The sequence below is a fragment of the Trichechus manatus genome, unplaced genomic scaffold, assembly GCF_000243295.1.
Source record: "Trichechus manatus latirostris isolate Lorelei unplaced genomic scaffold, TriManLat1.0 scaffold00011, whole genome shotgun sequence".
NCBI classification, from domain to species: Eukaryota; Metazoa; Chordata; class Mammalia; order Sirenia; family Trichechidae; genus Trichechus; species Trichechus manatus.
In genome coordinates this window covers 8,933,099-8,951,382 of record NW_004443947.1, presented here as the reverse complement: position 1 = coordinate 8,951,382, position 18,284 = coordinate 8,933,099, and the positions used below count along the sequence as shown (strand labels likewise).

General features: G+C 36.0%; 1 protein-coding gene across 1 annotated transcript in view; it reads left to right on the top strand.

The window, feature by feature from the left end:
• Window positions 1-18,284, top strand: part of LOC101355928 (ran-binding protein 17) — a 110,298-nt gene that overhangs the window by 22,602 nt on the left and 69,412 nt on the right. The window contains exons 5-8 of the mRNA XM_023726509.1: window positions 3,469-3,534; window positions 7,876-7,980; window positions 15,402-15,567; window positions 18,013-18,086. Of these exons, the coding sequence (XP_023582277.1) occupies window positions 3,469-3,534; window positions 7,876-7,980; window positions 15,402-15,567; window positions 18,013-18,086 (411 nt within the window). The remainder of the gene's footprint in view (window positions 1-3,468; window positions 3,535-7,875; window positions 7,981-15,401; window positions 15,568-18,012; window positions 18,087-18,284) is intronic.

Sequence of the window (18,284 nt, the reverse complement as noted above, 5' to 3'; positions counted from 1 at the left end):
ATAATTACACTGAATGTAAATGGACTCAATGCACCCATAAAGAGACAGAGAGTGGCAGAATGAAAAAAAAAACAGGACCCATCAATATGCTGTCTATAAGAGACACACATTAGAAACAAAGTTACAAATATATTAAAAATCAAAGGATGGAAAAAAGTATGTCAAACAAACAGCAACCAAAAAAGAGAAGGAGTGGCAATACTAATCTCAGATAAAATAGACTTTAAAACAAAATCCACAGTAAAGACAAGGAAGGACATTATATAATGATTAAAAGGACAGTCCACCAAAAGGACATAACTATAATAAATATCTTTGCACCGAGTGACAGGGCTCCAAAATACATAAAACAAAACTCTTTAACAGTACTGAAAAGAGAAATTGACAGTTCCACAGTAATAGTAGGAGACTTCAACATACCACTCTCGGTAAAGGACAGAACATCTAGGAAGAAACTCAACAAAGATACAGAAGATCTAAAGGCCACAATCAACAAACTTGACCTCATAGACATATATAGAACACTCTACCCAACAACACGAAGTACACATTCTTTTCCAATGCACATGGAACGTTCTCCAGAATAGACCACATCTTAGGCCACAAAGCAACCCTCAACAAAATCCAAAACACTGAAATAATAGAAAACATCTTCTCTGATCACAGCATCATCAAAACAGAAATTAGTAACAGGAAGAGCAAGGAAAAAAATCAGTTACATAGAAACTGAATAACACCTTGCTTAAAAACCACTGGATAATAAGAAATCAAAGATGGAATAAAAAAATTCCTAGCATCAAACAAGAATGAAAACACTTCATACCAAAACCTCTGGGACACAGCAAAGGCAGTGCTCAGAGGTCAGTTTATAGCAGTAGATGCACACATCAAAAAAGAAGAGAGGGTAAAATCAAAACATTAGCTTCACAAGTCAAACAAATAGAGAACAGCAGAAGAAGGCTACAGCCACTAGAAGAAAGGAAATATAAAGGTCAGAGCAGAAATAAATGAAATGGAGAATAGAAAAACAACAGAAACAAACAACAAAACCAAAAGTTGGTTCTTTGAAAGGATCAACAAAATCAACAAACCTTTGGCCAAACTGACAAAAGAAAAACAGGAGAGGACGTGAATAACCCAAATAAGAAATGAAATGGGAGACGTTACACAAGGGTAAGTTTAGTCCAAAGCACCAATGGACCACAACTACCACAGCCTCCACCAAACTGAGTTCAGCACAACTAGATGGTGCCTAGCTACTACCACTAACTGCTCTAACAGGGATCACAATAGAAGGTCCCGGACCGACCTGGAGAAAAATGTAGAACAAAATTCTAACTCACAAAAAAAGACCAGACTTACTGGTCTGACAGAGACTGGAGAAACCCTGAGAGTATGGCCCCTGGACACCCGTTAAACTCAGTACTGAAGTCACTCCTGAGGTTCACCCTTCAGCTAAAGATTAGATGGACCCATGAAACAAAACTAGGCTAAATGAGCACACCAGCCCAGGGGCAAAGATCAGAAGGCAGGAGGGGACAGGAAAGCTGGTAAGGGGGAACGTGACATCAAGAAGGGGAGAGTGTTGACGTGTTGTGAGGTTGGCAACCAGTGTCACAAAATATGTGTATTAATTACTTAATGAGAAACTAATTTGTTCTGTAAACCTTCATCTAAAGTACAAGAAGAAAAATAAATTAAGATAAACCGTATTTAAAAAAAAGAATCATTAGCACAGATGAGGTTAGACTTTGGAGTTCTTTTAAAGTAAAATCAGGGTTAAACACTGAATGGAGTGAAATCTTGTTGGCTAACGTTTCTCTCAAGCTCCTTTCTCAGTGGCTGTTAAATTCAGTTTACGTTGAGCTCTAGTGTTCTCTCTTAGCTTTCGTTGATTTGGAAGGTCAGAAGAAACAGAAAATATTTTATCTTCTGAGTTTTTTGTAGTATCATCAGAAAATATTTAGCACTTGCTTTCTGGGTATATGACTTGACCTAACCTTGAGTCATGAGAAAGGCAATTGCCTTTAATATTTTTCTACTCTAAGATAGTACCACATGGCTCCTTTGGGCATTAGCAGCTTCTGTGAGTTTTGCTCTAAAAATTATTTTAAGGTTTGTTAAATCTTTAATGGCTCGAAGTTTTGTGCACCTTCTGTCCTCTGTTATTGCAGCCTTATTGTTGTCATACTCCAAACATATTTACGTGCCTCCTTTCTACATACATACCAGGGAGATACTACTGTTATCTGGAGCAGTGCTTTTAAAATTGTTGGTCTGTAGTGAGATACAGAGCTTGTGTCAGAATGTAAATAAACATGGTGCTTCCTTCATTGACCAAGACTTGCTACAAAAAAAAAAAATGCCAGCTGACCTACTAAGCCATGTGTTTAGTGACCTAGCTGTTTCATATTCTGGTGCAAGCTCCATATCTTGTCACTGATCAGTAACAAACCATTCTCAGATTAGAATCAGGTTCACAGCCCACCAGCAGGTTCATGGGCTAGCAGTTGGTCAGTGAGCGTACTTTGAGTAGTGTTGATCTGGTATACACAGGATGGATGCTTCAGAGAGTAGGGATGTGTCTTTTCTTCATTTTTTGTTCGAAGGTAATTTGAATTTAATTACACTTGGTTGCTCAGTGTTAGTGGAATTCTGTGATAGAAGGAATGACCAACTGTAAAATTAAGATTTGAAAAGCGTATCATCTGTATTAGTGATGTTTTTTATGATTGTACTGTAATTGGATGTTGCATTTATTATATCCATGCTTCTGGTGTGATTTTGCAATAGGCTAACTTGTCAGTACTGTGGGTATAAAATCTGAATTTTGATTTGAAGGAAGTTTTTGAGATTAAATTGGGAGTTGATTAAATTAAAAACATTATAGATGCTATGAAACTGTATACCATATTAATTGTCATGTTTTTACCCCAGTGCATTGGGTACTTTAGATGCCTTTATTAAAGGTACCTAATAAATGCATACATGTGTACTATTAAATAATATTAAAAGGGCCTAAGTGATCTTATCTGATATTAAATTAGTTACTAAGCTATTTATTATTTATCAAATACAGCTATGTCAGTAGCCTTCAAGACAATTTATAGAGCTAAAAAGCATTTTTTGCTCATTCATGATTTATGAAAATATTAAACTCAACTCTTGTATTTTGAAGCTTAGTTTATTAGAAGTTCAAGGTGCTGAAAACATTTTGTAGAGTGTCGTGCAGTTCTAAGGTAGGCGGGCTTTCCCCCACTCAACTTTGTGTATGTAAATTTATTCTTCAAAATATAAGCTTGACATTGTTTTTATTTGTAGAACTCAGTCATTTTCCACATAGTTTAATAGATATATTATTAATCAAATGCGATGCTTGAATATTTAATTATTTGTAAACATTGCCTGATTTATACATAAAGAACCAATTCCATGTCTCCACTTACCATAGTTGTATTTTCTCCAAAGGGTACTGTGGAACACTGCATAATAGGAGTAATAATCCTTTCAGAATTGACACAGGAAATGAACCTGGTAAGCATTTTCATCTAATGGGACATAAGGTTTGTTTAAGATGCTATGTGTTTGCTGGTTTTATTTGTGGCAAAATGTACAGCCTTATTTATGTGGCATAAATCTGAACAACCAAGTTTTTTTTATTTTTTAGGTCTATTTTATTGGTTGGGTTTTTAAGTATTAGAATACTTCTGTTGCTATTGAAAGTTTCAGCAGTAGAATAAAGTACTACAAAGAACAGGGAATTAGACATGATCCTTGCTCCATGGACAATTGGAGAATTGTCCTTTTATCCTCTGTATAGATAGTGATATACTAATCATAAGAAACAAATTATATGGACGAATGGACATGGGGAGCCCAGGTTGTAAAGGGAAAGAGGGAGAGTGCTGACACATTGCAGAGTTTGCAACCAATGTCACAAATGAATTTGTGTGTAAATTTTTGAATGAGAAACTAATTTGCATTATGTCTTAGTTATCTAGTACTGCTATAACAGAAATACCACAAGTGGATGGCTTTAACAAAGAGAAATTTATTCTCTCACAGTCTAGTAGGCTAGAAGTCCAAGTTTAGGGCGCCATGTTCAGGGGACGGCTTTCTCTCTCTGTCGACTCTGAGGGAAGGTCCTTGTCATCAATCTTCCCCTGGTCTAGGAGCTTCTCCTCGCAGGAACCCCAGGTCCAAAGGACGTGCTCTGCTTCTGGAGCTGCTTTCTTGGTGGTATGAGGCCCCCATGTTTCTCTGCTTACTTCTCTCTTTTATATCTCAAAAGAGAGTGGCTTAAGACACAACCTAACTCCTGCCGCATAACTGCTGCTAATCCCATCTCCTTAACATCATAGAGATAGGGTTTACAACACATAGCAGAGTCACATCAGATGACAAAATTGTAGACAGTCACTCAATACTGGGAATCATGGCCTAGCCAGGTTGACAGATATTTTTTTGGGATACAATTCTATCCATGACATGCTGTAAACTTCCACCTAAAACGAAATAAAATTAAAAAAAAAAAATTATATGCAAAAGAGAAGCAAACGATCATTCATTTACTAATAAAAGACAAGCAGTTTGGTGAATTGTTTCTCAACACTGGGTACACAGCAGGACTCATCAAAGAACAGGCCACTTAGTACTTTGCCACTTGCTAGTACGAATTTTCCCCCTGTACAAGGAAGGTTCTCAGATAGCTGAGCACATCATCACCTGCTCCTGTTCATTTTTGCATTTAACATGGTTATAAACAGAAACAAAAGCAAGTTGGTTCTGTGTGGAATAATTTTTTAAAAAAGGGGAATGAAGTAATTTAAATTATAAAATTGTCATCATCCTGAGTGGTATGTGTTTAGTGTCTGTGTTTTTTTTTTGTGTGTGTATGCACACACATTTGTATATACAGTCAGTTCTCATTCGTGAATTCTGTATTTGCATATGAGCCTGCTTGCTAAAATTTATCTGTAATCCCAGAGTCAATACATTGGTAGTCATTTGTGGACGTGCACAGAGCTGCAAAAGATTTGAGTTGCCTGATCTCCATGGTAGATTTATTCTTTTCCTCTTTGTAATTAATGAGTATTTGTGGGGAGGTACTTAAGACTGAAAATACCCCATTCCTCATCAGACTTTCAATTTATTCTTTATATCAGTATGGATTCCTGGTTTGCTATTTTTATTTATTTAATAGGTTATAATTTGTTACTGATATTATTTATTTCGATACTCAAATTTCCCCAGATTTGGCCAGTAGGAACATTTCAAGCTGGCTTCTGTGTAGATTTGACATTTCCTCACCACTCTTTGGACACTCTCTTTCTTCCTGGCACAGCAGGGTGTTCCAGGCTTATCTGTATATTGCAAATTGCATTTAAAAAAAAACCTCCAAGGACTGAAGTGTTATTTAGGCTTTGTATGGTAAAAAAAAATATGGTTTCTCCGGAGACATTTTAATGCTTATTCTAATGTTACTCTACTCTAACTTGGTCCGAAGAACGGTAGCTTTTTAAAAAATACATATTTTAAAATAATTTTACTGTGAAAACTTAACCCCATAAAAGTGAAGAGAATAGTATAATGATATAATAGTATAATTGCTCTACATTTTACTCATTGTAAACCATTTATAATTTCAACTAGCAGTTGTTAACCACTTCTGAACCAGGCAACAGGAATATCTGCATCGCATGAGGAAAATCAAATATTATAGTTGTCAGATGTGAGCCAGATAAATTCATGTAATATCAGTAACAGGATGTATCTTTTAAGACAAAGATCTAAACTTTGCGTTTCCTGAAAGTAAAGAGGATTATTTAAGTTATTCTGCGTTTTAAAAAGGCATATCTACTGTTTCTGACGTATACTCAATGTATAATCATCAAGAAGTATTATATCTTATGCCTATGTGATAGAAATATAAGTATGCAGTAGAAAATGGATATGCAATTCTGTTTCTCAAGAAAATGGATATATAAATGAGTCACGTAAGTAAAATAAGCATGCAGGTCTTGAAGACAGTGCTGGAATCAGACCTGATTTTGTATTTTAGCTCTATCACTAAATAACTTTGTACAGACTTCTTAACTTCTTTAAACTTACATATCCTCATCTGTTAAGTGAGAATGATACCTACTCACTGGGTCTTACTAAGATTAGAGAAGCTACTAACACAGGGCCTCGTGTGTAGAACGTGCTCAGTAAACCTGTTTCATCTTTCCATGTTACGTGTATGGTGATATTGAGAGGTTGGTCTAAGGTATGTGCCTGTAAACTCCAACTCTCTCGTCTGTAAAAGGAGACTAATATGCACCTCACAGGTTAGTTTTGAGAATTAGGAAACAATATGTGAAAAACACTCATAAATTGCAATGCTACATACTATTATTAATTTGTATTAAGGAAAAAGTTTTTCATATATTGAGGAAAGAATTTTAAGAGAGACAGATTTTGAAATTTGATTTGAAAAAAGGGAAGACACTGGAAATCCTAATTTCCATCTTACATATTGGATACATATTCCAGTAACTACTTTCTGTAATGTCTTTGGAGTTGTGTTATGTTTCATGTTTTTATAACTAAATGTAGCATTAAAATAGTTAAATTGTTTCTTGGAGCTTAGGAAGTGCCAGATAATGAATTTAGAGCTCACTACTTTCTTCACATCTATAAATGTTAGTAATGGAGATGGTTTATTTTGCTTCTTCCAAATAACAAAAGAAATAAATAGCAATACCCTGGTGGCATAGTGGTTAAGAGCTCAGTTGCTAACCAAAAGGTCAGCAGTTTGAATCCATCAGTCACTCCTTGGAAACCTTATGGGGCAGTTCTGTTCTGTTCTATAGGGTTGCTATCAGTTGGAATTGACTCAGCGGCAACAGGTTTGGTTTTTTGGTTATAGCAGCTTTAGACCATGTTGTTAGTGATCATTGGACACAGACTTCAGGTTTGTTTGCTGGTTTCATGTTGATAAACTGTTATGAATTGTATAATTTTGTCCATATTTTAGGTTAGAGGTACAAGAGCTAGTGTTAGTAAATTTATTCATAAGAACTAGTTATCATTAGCTAATAAATTATTCAAGATGAATATACTATTGCTTATATAATAAATTAGACTTCTAATTATTTATAATTTCTGCCTTGGCTTCAAAGTTGGAATTTGAAGATTATTTTAGAGGTTATTCATTTTACATGTAGATTCTGAGGATCAGAGAAGTTGTTACTTGCTGCATGTGAAATAAGATGCGTGGTTCAGGAATTGATAGTCTTATTATGTGGCGGGTCAGCAAAAAAGAGGAAGACTGTCAATGAGATTGATTGACAACAGTGGCTGCAACAGTGGGCTCACACATATCAACGATTGTGAGAATGGCACAGGACTGGGCAGTGTTTCTTTATATTGGACACGGGGTCACTATGAATCAGAACTGACTCAACTGTACCTATCAACACTGCCGCCACCGCCACCAACACCGCCGCCACCAACACCGCCACCAACACCGCCACCGCCACCGCCACCACCACCAACAGCAACAACAACAACAACGATTATCTATTTTCTAATCTGTGTTTATATTGCCTCCAAAAATGAGATCAATTCTGGCTTTTAATTTTCACATTAGTATGGTTTGCAGAAGGGGCACCAAATTGAAACAGTCCAGAAACATGGGTCCTAACCCTGGCTCTGACATTAACTCTTTAAAAACCTTCAACAGGTCACTTCCTTGGTGTATTTTTAGAAGCTCTTTTAGCTCTGTACTTCATGATTCTTTAATCATTATTTTCATTCCTTTTCTTATTCAGTAAATTTTTGATTTGCTCTTTGGTAGGTGTGGTTCAACTAATTTCATCTTGATCTTTTTAGATTGATTATTCTAGATCTTCAGCAAAACACAGGAAAATAGCTACCTCATTTCGTGACACTTCTCTCAAAGACATTCTAGTGCTAGCATGCTCTCTTCTAAAAGAGGTAAGTTATTTAATAATACACTGTCCTAGAGTATTTAAAAGAAAATTTAAAGAATTTAAAATAGATTTTTTTTTTCTACTCTGCCTTACAGTTATTCTGAACAATCTTGACTTTAGTATATGTGCACAAATCTAGAAGTTCCAAAAAATTCTTTTACTCACTTGGGATATGATAAAGTAAAATCCAAAAGGAATTTAGTAATTTGTCTTTAGGTAGTAGTTTCATGGTCTTCCTACTGTAGGTTCTTTATTGCAGAAGCTAATTGAGTCTTAATGTCTTTTATCTGCCCTGCCTATATTTTTCTAGAGTGTAGATGAACAGTGAAATGAAAGTAAGTTTTCCTAATTTATCAGACTTTGTTCATAGCTGAGCCAAGATCGTTGACTTCAATAATATATTTGGACACATTTTCCCATTTGTAACTTAGTTCCCTTTTGTACATCAGGGTTAGCATAATTCATAATTATATTCTGTCCTCTTGTATAATACAGTGACTTCATCATGCTGCTTAAGCTTGTTAATTGGCCTAGTGCAACGTTTCCCAAAGTATGTTCCACTAAGTTCCACTAAGCACTAGTTTCTGGGGCCTTCATGCTATAGGGTTGCTATGAGTCGGAATTGACTTGACAGCAGTGGGTTTAATGATATTAGGTAAGAAAAAGGGTTTCATTGTCAAGTTTAAAAAACAAACTATGATAAGCAGATTTCTGAAGGGCTTCTCAGAACTGTTTTTTTTCATTTTTTGGCATTTCATTCCCTGTATTTTTTTTTTTAATTGTACTTTACATGAAGGTTTACAGAACAAATTAGCTTTTCATTAAACAGTACACACATTGTTTTATGACATTGATTAACAACCTCACGACATGTCAACACTCCCCTTCTCGACCTTGGGTTCCCTATTACCAGCTTTCCTGTCTTCTCCTGCCTTCTCGTCCTTGCCCCTGGGCTGGTGTGCCCCTTTAGTCTCGTTTTGTTTTATGGGCCTGTCTAATATTTGGATGAAGGGTGAACCTCAGGAGTGCCTTCATTACTGACCTAAAAGGGTGTCTGGGGGCCATACTCTTGAGGTTTCTTGGGTTTCTGTCAGACCAGTAAGTCTGGTCTTTTTTTGTGAGTTAGAATTTTGTTCTACATTTTTCTCCAGCTCTGTCTGGGACCCTCTGTTGTAATCCTTGTCAGAGCAGTCGTTGGTGGTAGCTGAGCATCATCTAGTTGTACTGGACTCAGTGTGGTGGAGGCCGTGGTAGTTGTGGTCCATTAGTCTTTTGGACTAATCTTTCCCTCGTATCTTTAGTTTTCTTTATTTTCCCTTGCTCCCGAAGGGTTGAGACCAGTGGAGTAGCTTAGCCGGCCACTGACAGGCTTCTAAGATCCCAGATGCAACTCACCAAAGTAGAATGTAGAACATTTTCTTTATAAACTATGTTATGCCGGTTGAGCTAGATGTTCTCCAAGACCATGGTCCCCACAGCCCTCAGCCCAGCAATTCAGTCCCTCAGGGAGTTTGGATGTGTCTGTGGAGCTTCTGTGACCTTGCCTTGTACAAGTTGTGCTGGCTTCTCCAGTATTGTGTACTGTCTTACCCTTCACCAAAGTTACCACTTACCTGTTGTCTGTTTAGTGTTTTTCCAACCCCACCCCTCTCCTCCTTTGTAACCATCAAAGATTGTTTCTTTTTGTGTATAAACCTTTTCATGAGTTTTTATAGTAGTGGTCTCATGAAGTATTTGTCCTTTTGTGATTGACTTATTTCAATCAGCATAATGGTCTCCAGATTCATCCATGTTATGAGATGATTTGCAGATTCATCATTGTTCTTTATTGTTGAGTTGTACTCCATTATGTATATGTACCATAGTTTATCAGTTCGTCTGTTGATGGGCATCTAGGTTGTTTCCATAGTTTTGCTATTGTGAACAACGCTGCACTGAACATGGATGTGCACATGTCTATTTGTGTGACGACTCTTATTTCTCTAGGATATAGTCCCAGGAGTGGGATTGCTGGATCATATGGTATTTCTATTTCTAACTTTCTAAGGAAGTGCCATATCACTTTCCAAAATGGTGGTATCATTTTACATTCCCAGCAGCAGTGCATAAGAGTTCCAGCCTCTCTGCAGCCTCTCCAACATTTGTCATCTTCTGTTTTTCTGATTCGTGCCAGTAATGCTGGAGTGAGATGGTATCTCACTGTGGTTTTGATTTGCATTTCTTTAATGGCTAGTGATCGTGAGCATTTCCTCATGTGTCTGTTAGCTGCTTGAATGTCTTTTTTGGAAGTATCTGTTCATTTCCTTTTCCCATGTATTAATTGGATTATTTGTCTTTTTGTTGTAGAGGTGTTGGATTTTCCTATAGATTTTAGAGATTAGACCTTTGTCAGATTTGTAATAGTCAAAAATTTTTTCCCAGTCTGTAGGTTCTGTTTTTACTCTTTTGGTGAAGTCTTCTGATTAGCGTAAGTGTTTAACCTTTAGAAGATCCCAGTTATCTAACTTATCTTCTGGAGTTTGTGTGTTGTTAGTTATGGTTTGTATCCTGTTAATGCTGTGTATTGGGGCCTCTGGTGTTGATCCTGTTTTTTCTTCTATGATCTTTATAGTTTTTGGTTTTATATTTAGGTCTTTGATCCATTTTGAATTAGTTTTAGTGAATGGTGTGTGAGGTATGGGTCCTGTTTCATTTTTTTTGCAGATGGACATCCAGTTTTGCAAGCACCATTTGTTAAAAAGACTGTCTTTTCCCCATTTAATGGACTTTGGGCCCTTGTCGAAGATCAGGTGACTGTAGGTGGATGGATTTACATCTGAGTTTTCAGTTCTGTTTCATCGGTCAATGTATCTGTCGTTGTACTAGTACCAGGCTGTTTTGACTACCGTAGCTGTATAGTAGGTTCTGAGGGGAGGTAGTGCAAGTCCTCCTACTTTGTTCTTCTTCTTCAGTAGTGCTTTACTTATCTGAGGCTTCTTCCCTTTCCATGTAAGGTTAATGATTAGTTTTTCCATCTCTTTAAAAAATGTTGTTGGTATTTGGATCGGGATTGTGTTGTATTTGTAAATTGCTTTGGGTAGAATTGTCATTTTCACAATGTTGAGTCTACCTATCCATGAGCATGGTATGTTTTTCCATTTATGTAGATCTCTCTGGGTTTCTTGCAGTAGTGTTTTGTAGTTTTCTTTGTATGTCTTTTACATCCCTGGTTAGATTTATTCCTAAGTATTTTATTTTTTTAGGGGCTATTATAAATAGTATTTTTTTCTTGATTTCCTTTTCATCATTCTCTTTATTGGTGTATGGGAATCCAACTGATTTCTGTATGTTTATCTTGTATCATGCTACTCTGCTGAATCTTTCTATTAGTTCCAGTAGTTTTCTTGTGGAGTCTTTTGGGTTAGCTATGTATAGTATCATATCTTCCACAAATAGGGATGGTTTTACTTCTTCTTTACCAATTTGGATGCCCTTTATTTCTTTTTTCTTGGCTTATTACTCCAGTTAGGACTTACAGCACAGTGTTAAATAGGAGTGGTGATAAAGGGCATCCTTGTCTTGTTCCTATTCTCAAGGGGAATGTTTTCAGCCTCTCTTTATTAAGAATGATGTTGGCTGTTGGTTTTGTGTAGATGCCCTTTATTATGTTGAGAAATTTCCCTTCTATACCTATTTTATTTAGAGTTTTTATCAGGAATGGGTGTTTGACTTTGTCGAATGCCTTTTCTGCATTGATTGAGATGATCCTGTGATTCTTTTCTTTCCCTTTATATATGTAGTGGATTACGTTGTTTGATTTTGTAATGTTGAACCATCCTTGCATACCTGGTATGAATCCTACCTGGTCATGGTGTGTTATTTTTTTGATATGATGCTGAATTCTATTGCCTAGAATTTTGTTGAGAATTTTTGCATCTATATTCATGAGAGATATTGGTCTGTAATTTTCTTTTTTTGTGGTGTCTTTGCCTGATTTTGGTATTAGGGTTATGCTGGCTTCATAGAATGAATTCGAAAGTATCCCTTCCATTTCCAGGTTCTGAAATAGTTTGAGTAGTACTGGTGTAAGCTCTTCTCTGAATGTTTGGTGGAATTCTCCAGTGTAGCCGTCTGAGCCAGGGCTTTTTTTTTTTTGTTGGAAGTTTTTTTATTACCTTTTCAATGTTATGGGTCTTTTCAGATTTTCAACATCATTTTGTGTTAGTTTGGGTAGGTAGTTTGTTTCTAGAAATTTGTCCACGTCCTCTAGGTTTTCAAATTAGTTGGAGTCTAGTTTTTCATAATACTCTGTTATGATCCTTTTTATTTCAGTTTGGTCTGTTGTAATAATCCCCGTTTCATTTCTTATTTGGGTTATTTGCATCCTCTCCTGTTTTTCTTTTGCCAGTTTGGCCAGTGGTTTGTCAATTTTGTTGATCCTTTCAAAGAACCAACTCTTGGTTTTGTTGATTCTTTCTATTGTTTTTCTATTCTCTATTTCATTTGTTTCTTTTCTGGTCTTTATTACTTCTTTTCTTCTGGTGGCTGTGGGCTTCTTTTGCTGTTCTCTTTCTGTTTATTCAAGTTGTGTAGCTACTGTTTTGATTTTGTCCCTTTCTTCTTCTTTGATGTGTGCATCTATTGCTATAAATTGACCTCTGAGCACTGCCTTTGCTGTGTCCCAAAGGTTTTGGTATGATGTGTTTTCATTCTTGTTTGATTCTAGGAATTTTTTGATTCCATCTCTGATTTATTCTATTACCCAGTGGTTTTTAAGCAGGGTGTTACTCAGTTTCCATGTAATTGATTTTTTTTCCTTGCTTTTCCTGTTGTTAATTTTACTTTGATGGCCTTGTGGTCAGAGAAGATACTTCGTATTAACTCAGTGTTTTGGATTTTGTTGAGGGTTGCTCTGTGGCCTATAATGTGATCTCTTCCGGAGAATGTTCCATGTGCAGGTTAGAAAAGAATGTATACTTTGCAGTTGTTAGGTGGAGTGTTCTATATGTCTGTGAGGGCAGGTTGGCTGATTGTATCCTTTAGATCTTCTGTATGTTTGTTGAGTTTCTTTCTAGATGTTCTGTCCTTTACCAAGAGTGGTGTGTTGAAGTCTCCTGCTATTATTGTGGAACTGTCAGTTTCTCTTTTCAGGGCTGTTAGAGTTTGTTTTATGTATTTTGGAGCCCTGTCATTGGGTGTGTAGATATTTATTATGGTTATGTCTTCATGATGGATCATACCTTTAATCTTTATATGGTGCCCTTCTTTGTCTTTTATGGTGGATTTTGTTTTAAAGTCTGTTTTATCTTAGATTAGTATTGCCACTCCTGCTCTTTTTTGGTAGCTGTTTGCTTGATACATTTTTTTCCCATCCTTTGATTTTTTTAAAAATTTACGTCTTTGTTTCTGAGGTGTGTCTCTTGGACAGCGTATTGGTGAATCCTGTTTTTTTTTTTTTTATCCATTCTGTCACTCCTTGTCTCTTTATGGGTGCATGTAGTCCATTTTTGTTCAGTGTAATTATTGATAGGTATGAGTTTATTGCTGTCATTTTGTAGTGTTTTTTTGTGGTGTAGATGTTTTCTTTGTTCTCTTGCTCTCCTATGTTGAATTCCTTTCGTTTGTGGATTTTTTTTTCGTTTATTTTGTTTTTGCAGATTTTGTGTTTACTGAGACTTTATGTTTTTCCTCTTTATTTTGATGAGTAGGTTTGTTAACTTTCTTTGTGGTTGCTGTGAAATTTACCCTTACGTTTCTAGGTTTGAACCAGTCTGTTATTATTTGGTATCAACTTGCTTTCCTCTCTATTAGAGAATTCTATACCTACACCATTTATTCTCTCTTTTATTGTTCTGAGGTTGTTGTCATTTACAGATTAACCTCTCTGGTTTCCTGTGGTAAATCTTTTGGTTTTGAATAGTCTTTGAGAGTTCATATCCTAGGTTGCTATCCGGCTGGTGTGATCTTTCGTTCTAGATTCAGGCTGTGGTCTGATGTTGTCTGTTCTTAAACCGAAGGATTCCCTTTAATAATTTTTGTTAATTTTGTTTGGTTGAATCCATGCTGCATTAGCTGATAGGAGACTTCCACGCGTATCTCTTCTCGTTCTCTTTTCTCTGTCAGTTTCTTATTCCATTTGGTGCTTGGCTGAGTTCTTTATCTCTTCATTTGATGCTTAGGCTTCCAGGATTGACGTCTGTGTCTTTTAGTTTTTTGGGTCTTTGCTCTGGAGTGGTGGCGTGGTGCTTCTGTCTGTAGCACTGTGTTGGCTCCGCCTCCTCAAAACCTTTACTATGCTAATGATTATTGTGACTTGCCAAGAGAGTGATGGAATGGTTTTCAGTAGAACACAATTTGTGAAACATAGGTAAGGTGTACTGAAAAAATGATTTAAAAAATATTTTATTTTTACTCACTTATTTCAGTTCTTTGGTACATGATAACTGCCACACTAGGTCTGACCTGAAGACCCTCTGTTATCTTAAAAAGTATCCCTGGTGTCGCAGTGTTTAAGCACTTGGCTGCTAACCTAAAGGTTGACAGTTAGAATCTACTGTCCGCTCCGTGGGAGAGAAATGTGGCAGATTGCTTCGGTAAAGATTACAGCCTTGGAAACCTATGGGGCAGTTCTTCTGTGGTGTATAGGGTCGCTATGAGTGAGAATCAACTCGATGGCAGTGGAATTTTTTATTGTCTTTAAAAAAACAATTTATTATGGAAAATTTTAACATATAGAAAAGTAGATGGAATGGTATAGTGAACCCCCTTGTACTTATCAACCAGTTAAACAGCTAAAAACTCATGGCCAATCTTGTTTCATCACTGCCTGTACCTCCCCACTTTATTTCTTTTTGTTTTATTCTTGAAGCAGAACCCGAAACTTCATATCATTTCTTCTATAAATATTTCACTGTGCATCTCTAAAAGATATCATCTTTTCTGGTTATATCAAGATGGACATTTTTAGTGGTCAGGATTGCTCTCCAGAAGCTTTGAGTGTCCTCCCACATTCAAACAGCTCTGGAAACCTCTTTAAGCTGAGTATGAATCTTTTATGCATGAAGTTATACCCCAGGGGGTTTTCTTGAAGAAAATTACAGTTTCAACTTGTTGTAAACAACTTTTGAGCTAATGAATCCCATACATTTATACTCTGGGGCCGTGTAAAGTATTTGTTCTAAAAAGTTACAACTGTAGATGGTGACCTACAGTTGGAAGTTAATTGTAAATGTTTTTATTCTCAATTTACAAATAGCATATAGTCTATTATTGTAGAAATTTATGGATTGTGATTTTACCTTTTTTTCCTAATGGCTGCAACAAAACTTCGTAAACTTTTTTGCTAATTTTAATTTGGCATTGAAGAATTATTGAAGTTACTAAAGTGAAAAACTTGTTAATTGACTTATTTCGTAAGGTTTTATTTGACTTTGAACTTTTTTTCAGGTGTTGGCCAAACCTTTAAATCTGCAGGATCAGTGTCAACAAAATCTTGTAATGCAGGTCTTGAAACTGGTCCTCAACTGCCTTAACTTTGACTTCATTGGCAGTTCAGCAGATGAATCTGCAGATGATCTTTGCACAGTACAGATTCCAACAACCTGGAGAACAAGTAAGAAAAAAGTTTAACATGAAGGATGGTCAACATAAGAGGCTCAGAATTAAGCAATACAGTTCTCCTCTGCACGATTATCTCCTTTTTTTTTTTTTTTTTTTTGCTAGACAATCAAAAAAAAGCTCAAAAGGATTTAAACCCAAGGTAGTTGCTGAAAGCCAATTTTAAAGTCTGTTTTCCTCTATTTATATCATAGTAACTTTAATATTTTGAATTTTGAAGAAAGAAAAGACAGAGCTCTAGTGCTGGGGAAAAGCAGGTTTGGGAGGGGAAATCAAGTAATCTGTTTTGAAACTTTCCGATAAACAGAGTGGGAGATAATACAACAGTGTTGAGAAGAGATATCAACATTTTTTTTAAGATTATAAAGAAAATGAGTTAGAATAACTGACTTAGCAGAAACAGAGTTGCAGTGTACTTCCTTGCAGAGAGGGGTACCAAGAAAAAGCAAGCTGATTTGCCCCCATATACCTCTGAAAAATGGTGGTACTAGGGTACCCCTGAAGTCAGGGGTGAAAAAATCTATATGCTGAATAGTTCACTTCCCCAGGATTTTCTCTACCACCTGTGCAGCAAGGTGGTTGCCTTCCCCTCCCCACCTTCCTTCTCCCTTCCCTCTAGCTTCCCAAGGCCAGGGCAATTTTCCTTAAAAAAGTAAACTGGACAGGCTTCATATTCAGGGATACCAGAGATGGAGCACCAGAGATTTCATGAAAACATTTCTAATATGGAAATCAAATACTAAAGCCAACAATAAAAAGGGACTAAGTGTTCTTTATCTTGACTGTAGTGGTGGATACACAAACCAACACATGCGATACAATTGTCCAGAACTGAAAATACATACACATACACATGCGTACATGCAAATGAATACATGTAAAACTGAGAAATCTAAATAAGATTGGTGGATTGTATCATTGTCAGTTTCCTGTTCATGATATTGTGCTGTAGTTTTGCAAGAAATTATCATTGAGGAAAAATTGGGTAAAGGGCAGATGGTGTCTCTCTATTTTTTGCAACTGCATATGCATCTAGAATTACCTCAAAAAGTTTAAAGAAGTTTAATATCCCCAGGGAGATAAGAAAAGGTAATACATCCCTGAAATTAGAACAGGAAATTGTTTTAAAAAGAAATACTCTGAGAACGTTACACACTGAAAAGACAGTAGCCAAAATAAAATATTCAGTGACAATTTGGAAGAAAAAGTTAAGGAAATCTCCCAGAAAGTAATACAAAATGCAGGGAGACACTGGGTAGGAGAAAAAAATATATAAGAAAATTAGAGGATGAAACTAGGAGGTCTGACATCTAACTAGAAGGAGTTCTAAAAAGAGAGGACAGAGAAAACAAGAAAATTTGCAAACAAATAATACAAAGTTTTCAGCACTGAGAACATAAATTTTCAGATTGAAAGGTCCTGCCAGGTACCCAACGTAATGAATGAAAAAAGAGATACACTAAGCCTCATAATCATGACATTTGAGAATAGGATAAAGAGAAGATTCAGAAATATTCTAGAAGGAACACATTAAGTCACCTACAAAAATTGGGGTAAAATGGTATTAGACTTCCCAACAACAGCACTGGAAGCTAGAAGACAATGCAGTTAATATCCTCAGATTTCTGAGGGAAAATAACTTTTAAACTAGACCCAAATTATCAAGATAGAATAAAGACATTTTTGAACATGCTGTCTCTCCCAAAATTTACCCTTATGTTCCTATTCTTGGGAAGCTGCTCAACGTACAAGCCAAGAAAGAGTAAGATACGGAATCTGGGAAAAGGGACTTCCTGAGCATTGATTTAACCCCAAATTGTGATATAGTGAATGGATTTTATGAGAGAGGATGGATTGTAGAGAGAGTGGTGGGGGTCATAGGGTTGAAGGGTGAGTGGTTAGAGAGCTGAAGGCTCATATGTTTGTCATAGGAATAGAAATTCCTACTGTAATAGGAATTCAGTTGATGTCTGAAGTAAAACAGTCAAAACGGGCATAGTAATATAGCATATTACTTGGAAATATGGAGATAAATATAGCTAAAAAAGTTGGAAGGTGGCTGGAATGGGATAGATTCAGCTATTTTTTTTACTATAAACTTTTCAGTACTTTTTGGTACTATTTAATTTTCAAATAATGTTTGTTAGTTTAATACAAGCAAAAATAGAAGATTCTCCCAGTAAGAACTATATATGCTACATAGAAATGTGGAACATCTTACCTAGTTAACTTCTATGTCTCTATTATTTTATCTTTCAAAAGAAAATACCTAGGAGTTAAAAATTGGCAGAACTGAAAAGAGTGACCACATGCAGAGGTCTTGGAGTTCTCGCTTTATGTGATAATATTTTACTATGTTATGATCACTGCAAGAAAAAGTACCCTATGAATTACAAGTATGGCATTAGGGGAAAAAAAATTTTTTTTTTTTTTTTTTCAGTTTTCCTGGAACCAGAAACATTGGATCTTTTCTTCAATTTGTATCATTCATTTCCACCACTCCTGTCTCAGTTAGTAAGTAAAAATCATTCATTACTTCATTAAAAAGTACCTGTATGAAGTTAAGGGGTGGTGTATACTTACTAAAAAAAAATTCTATTTACATACATTCATGATTGGGCTTTTCCACGTGTTCAGTGATTACCTCTCACAAAAAATTCTTTTTAAGTCTTGTGGGATGTATATTGCTTAAACTATTTGCCAGATTATATT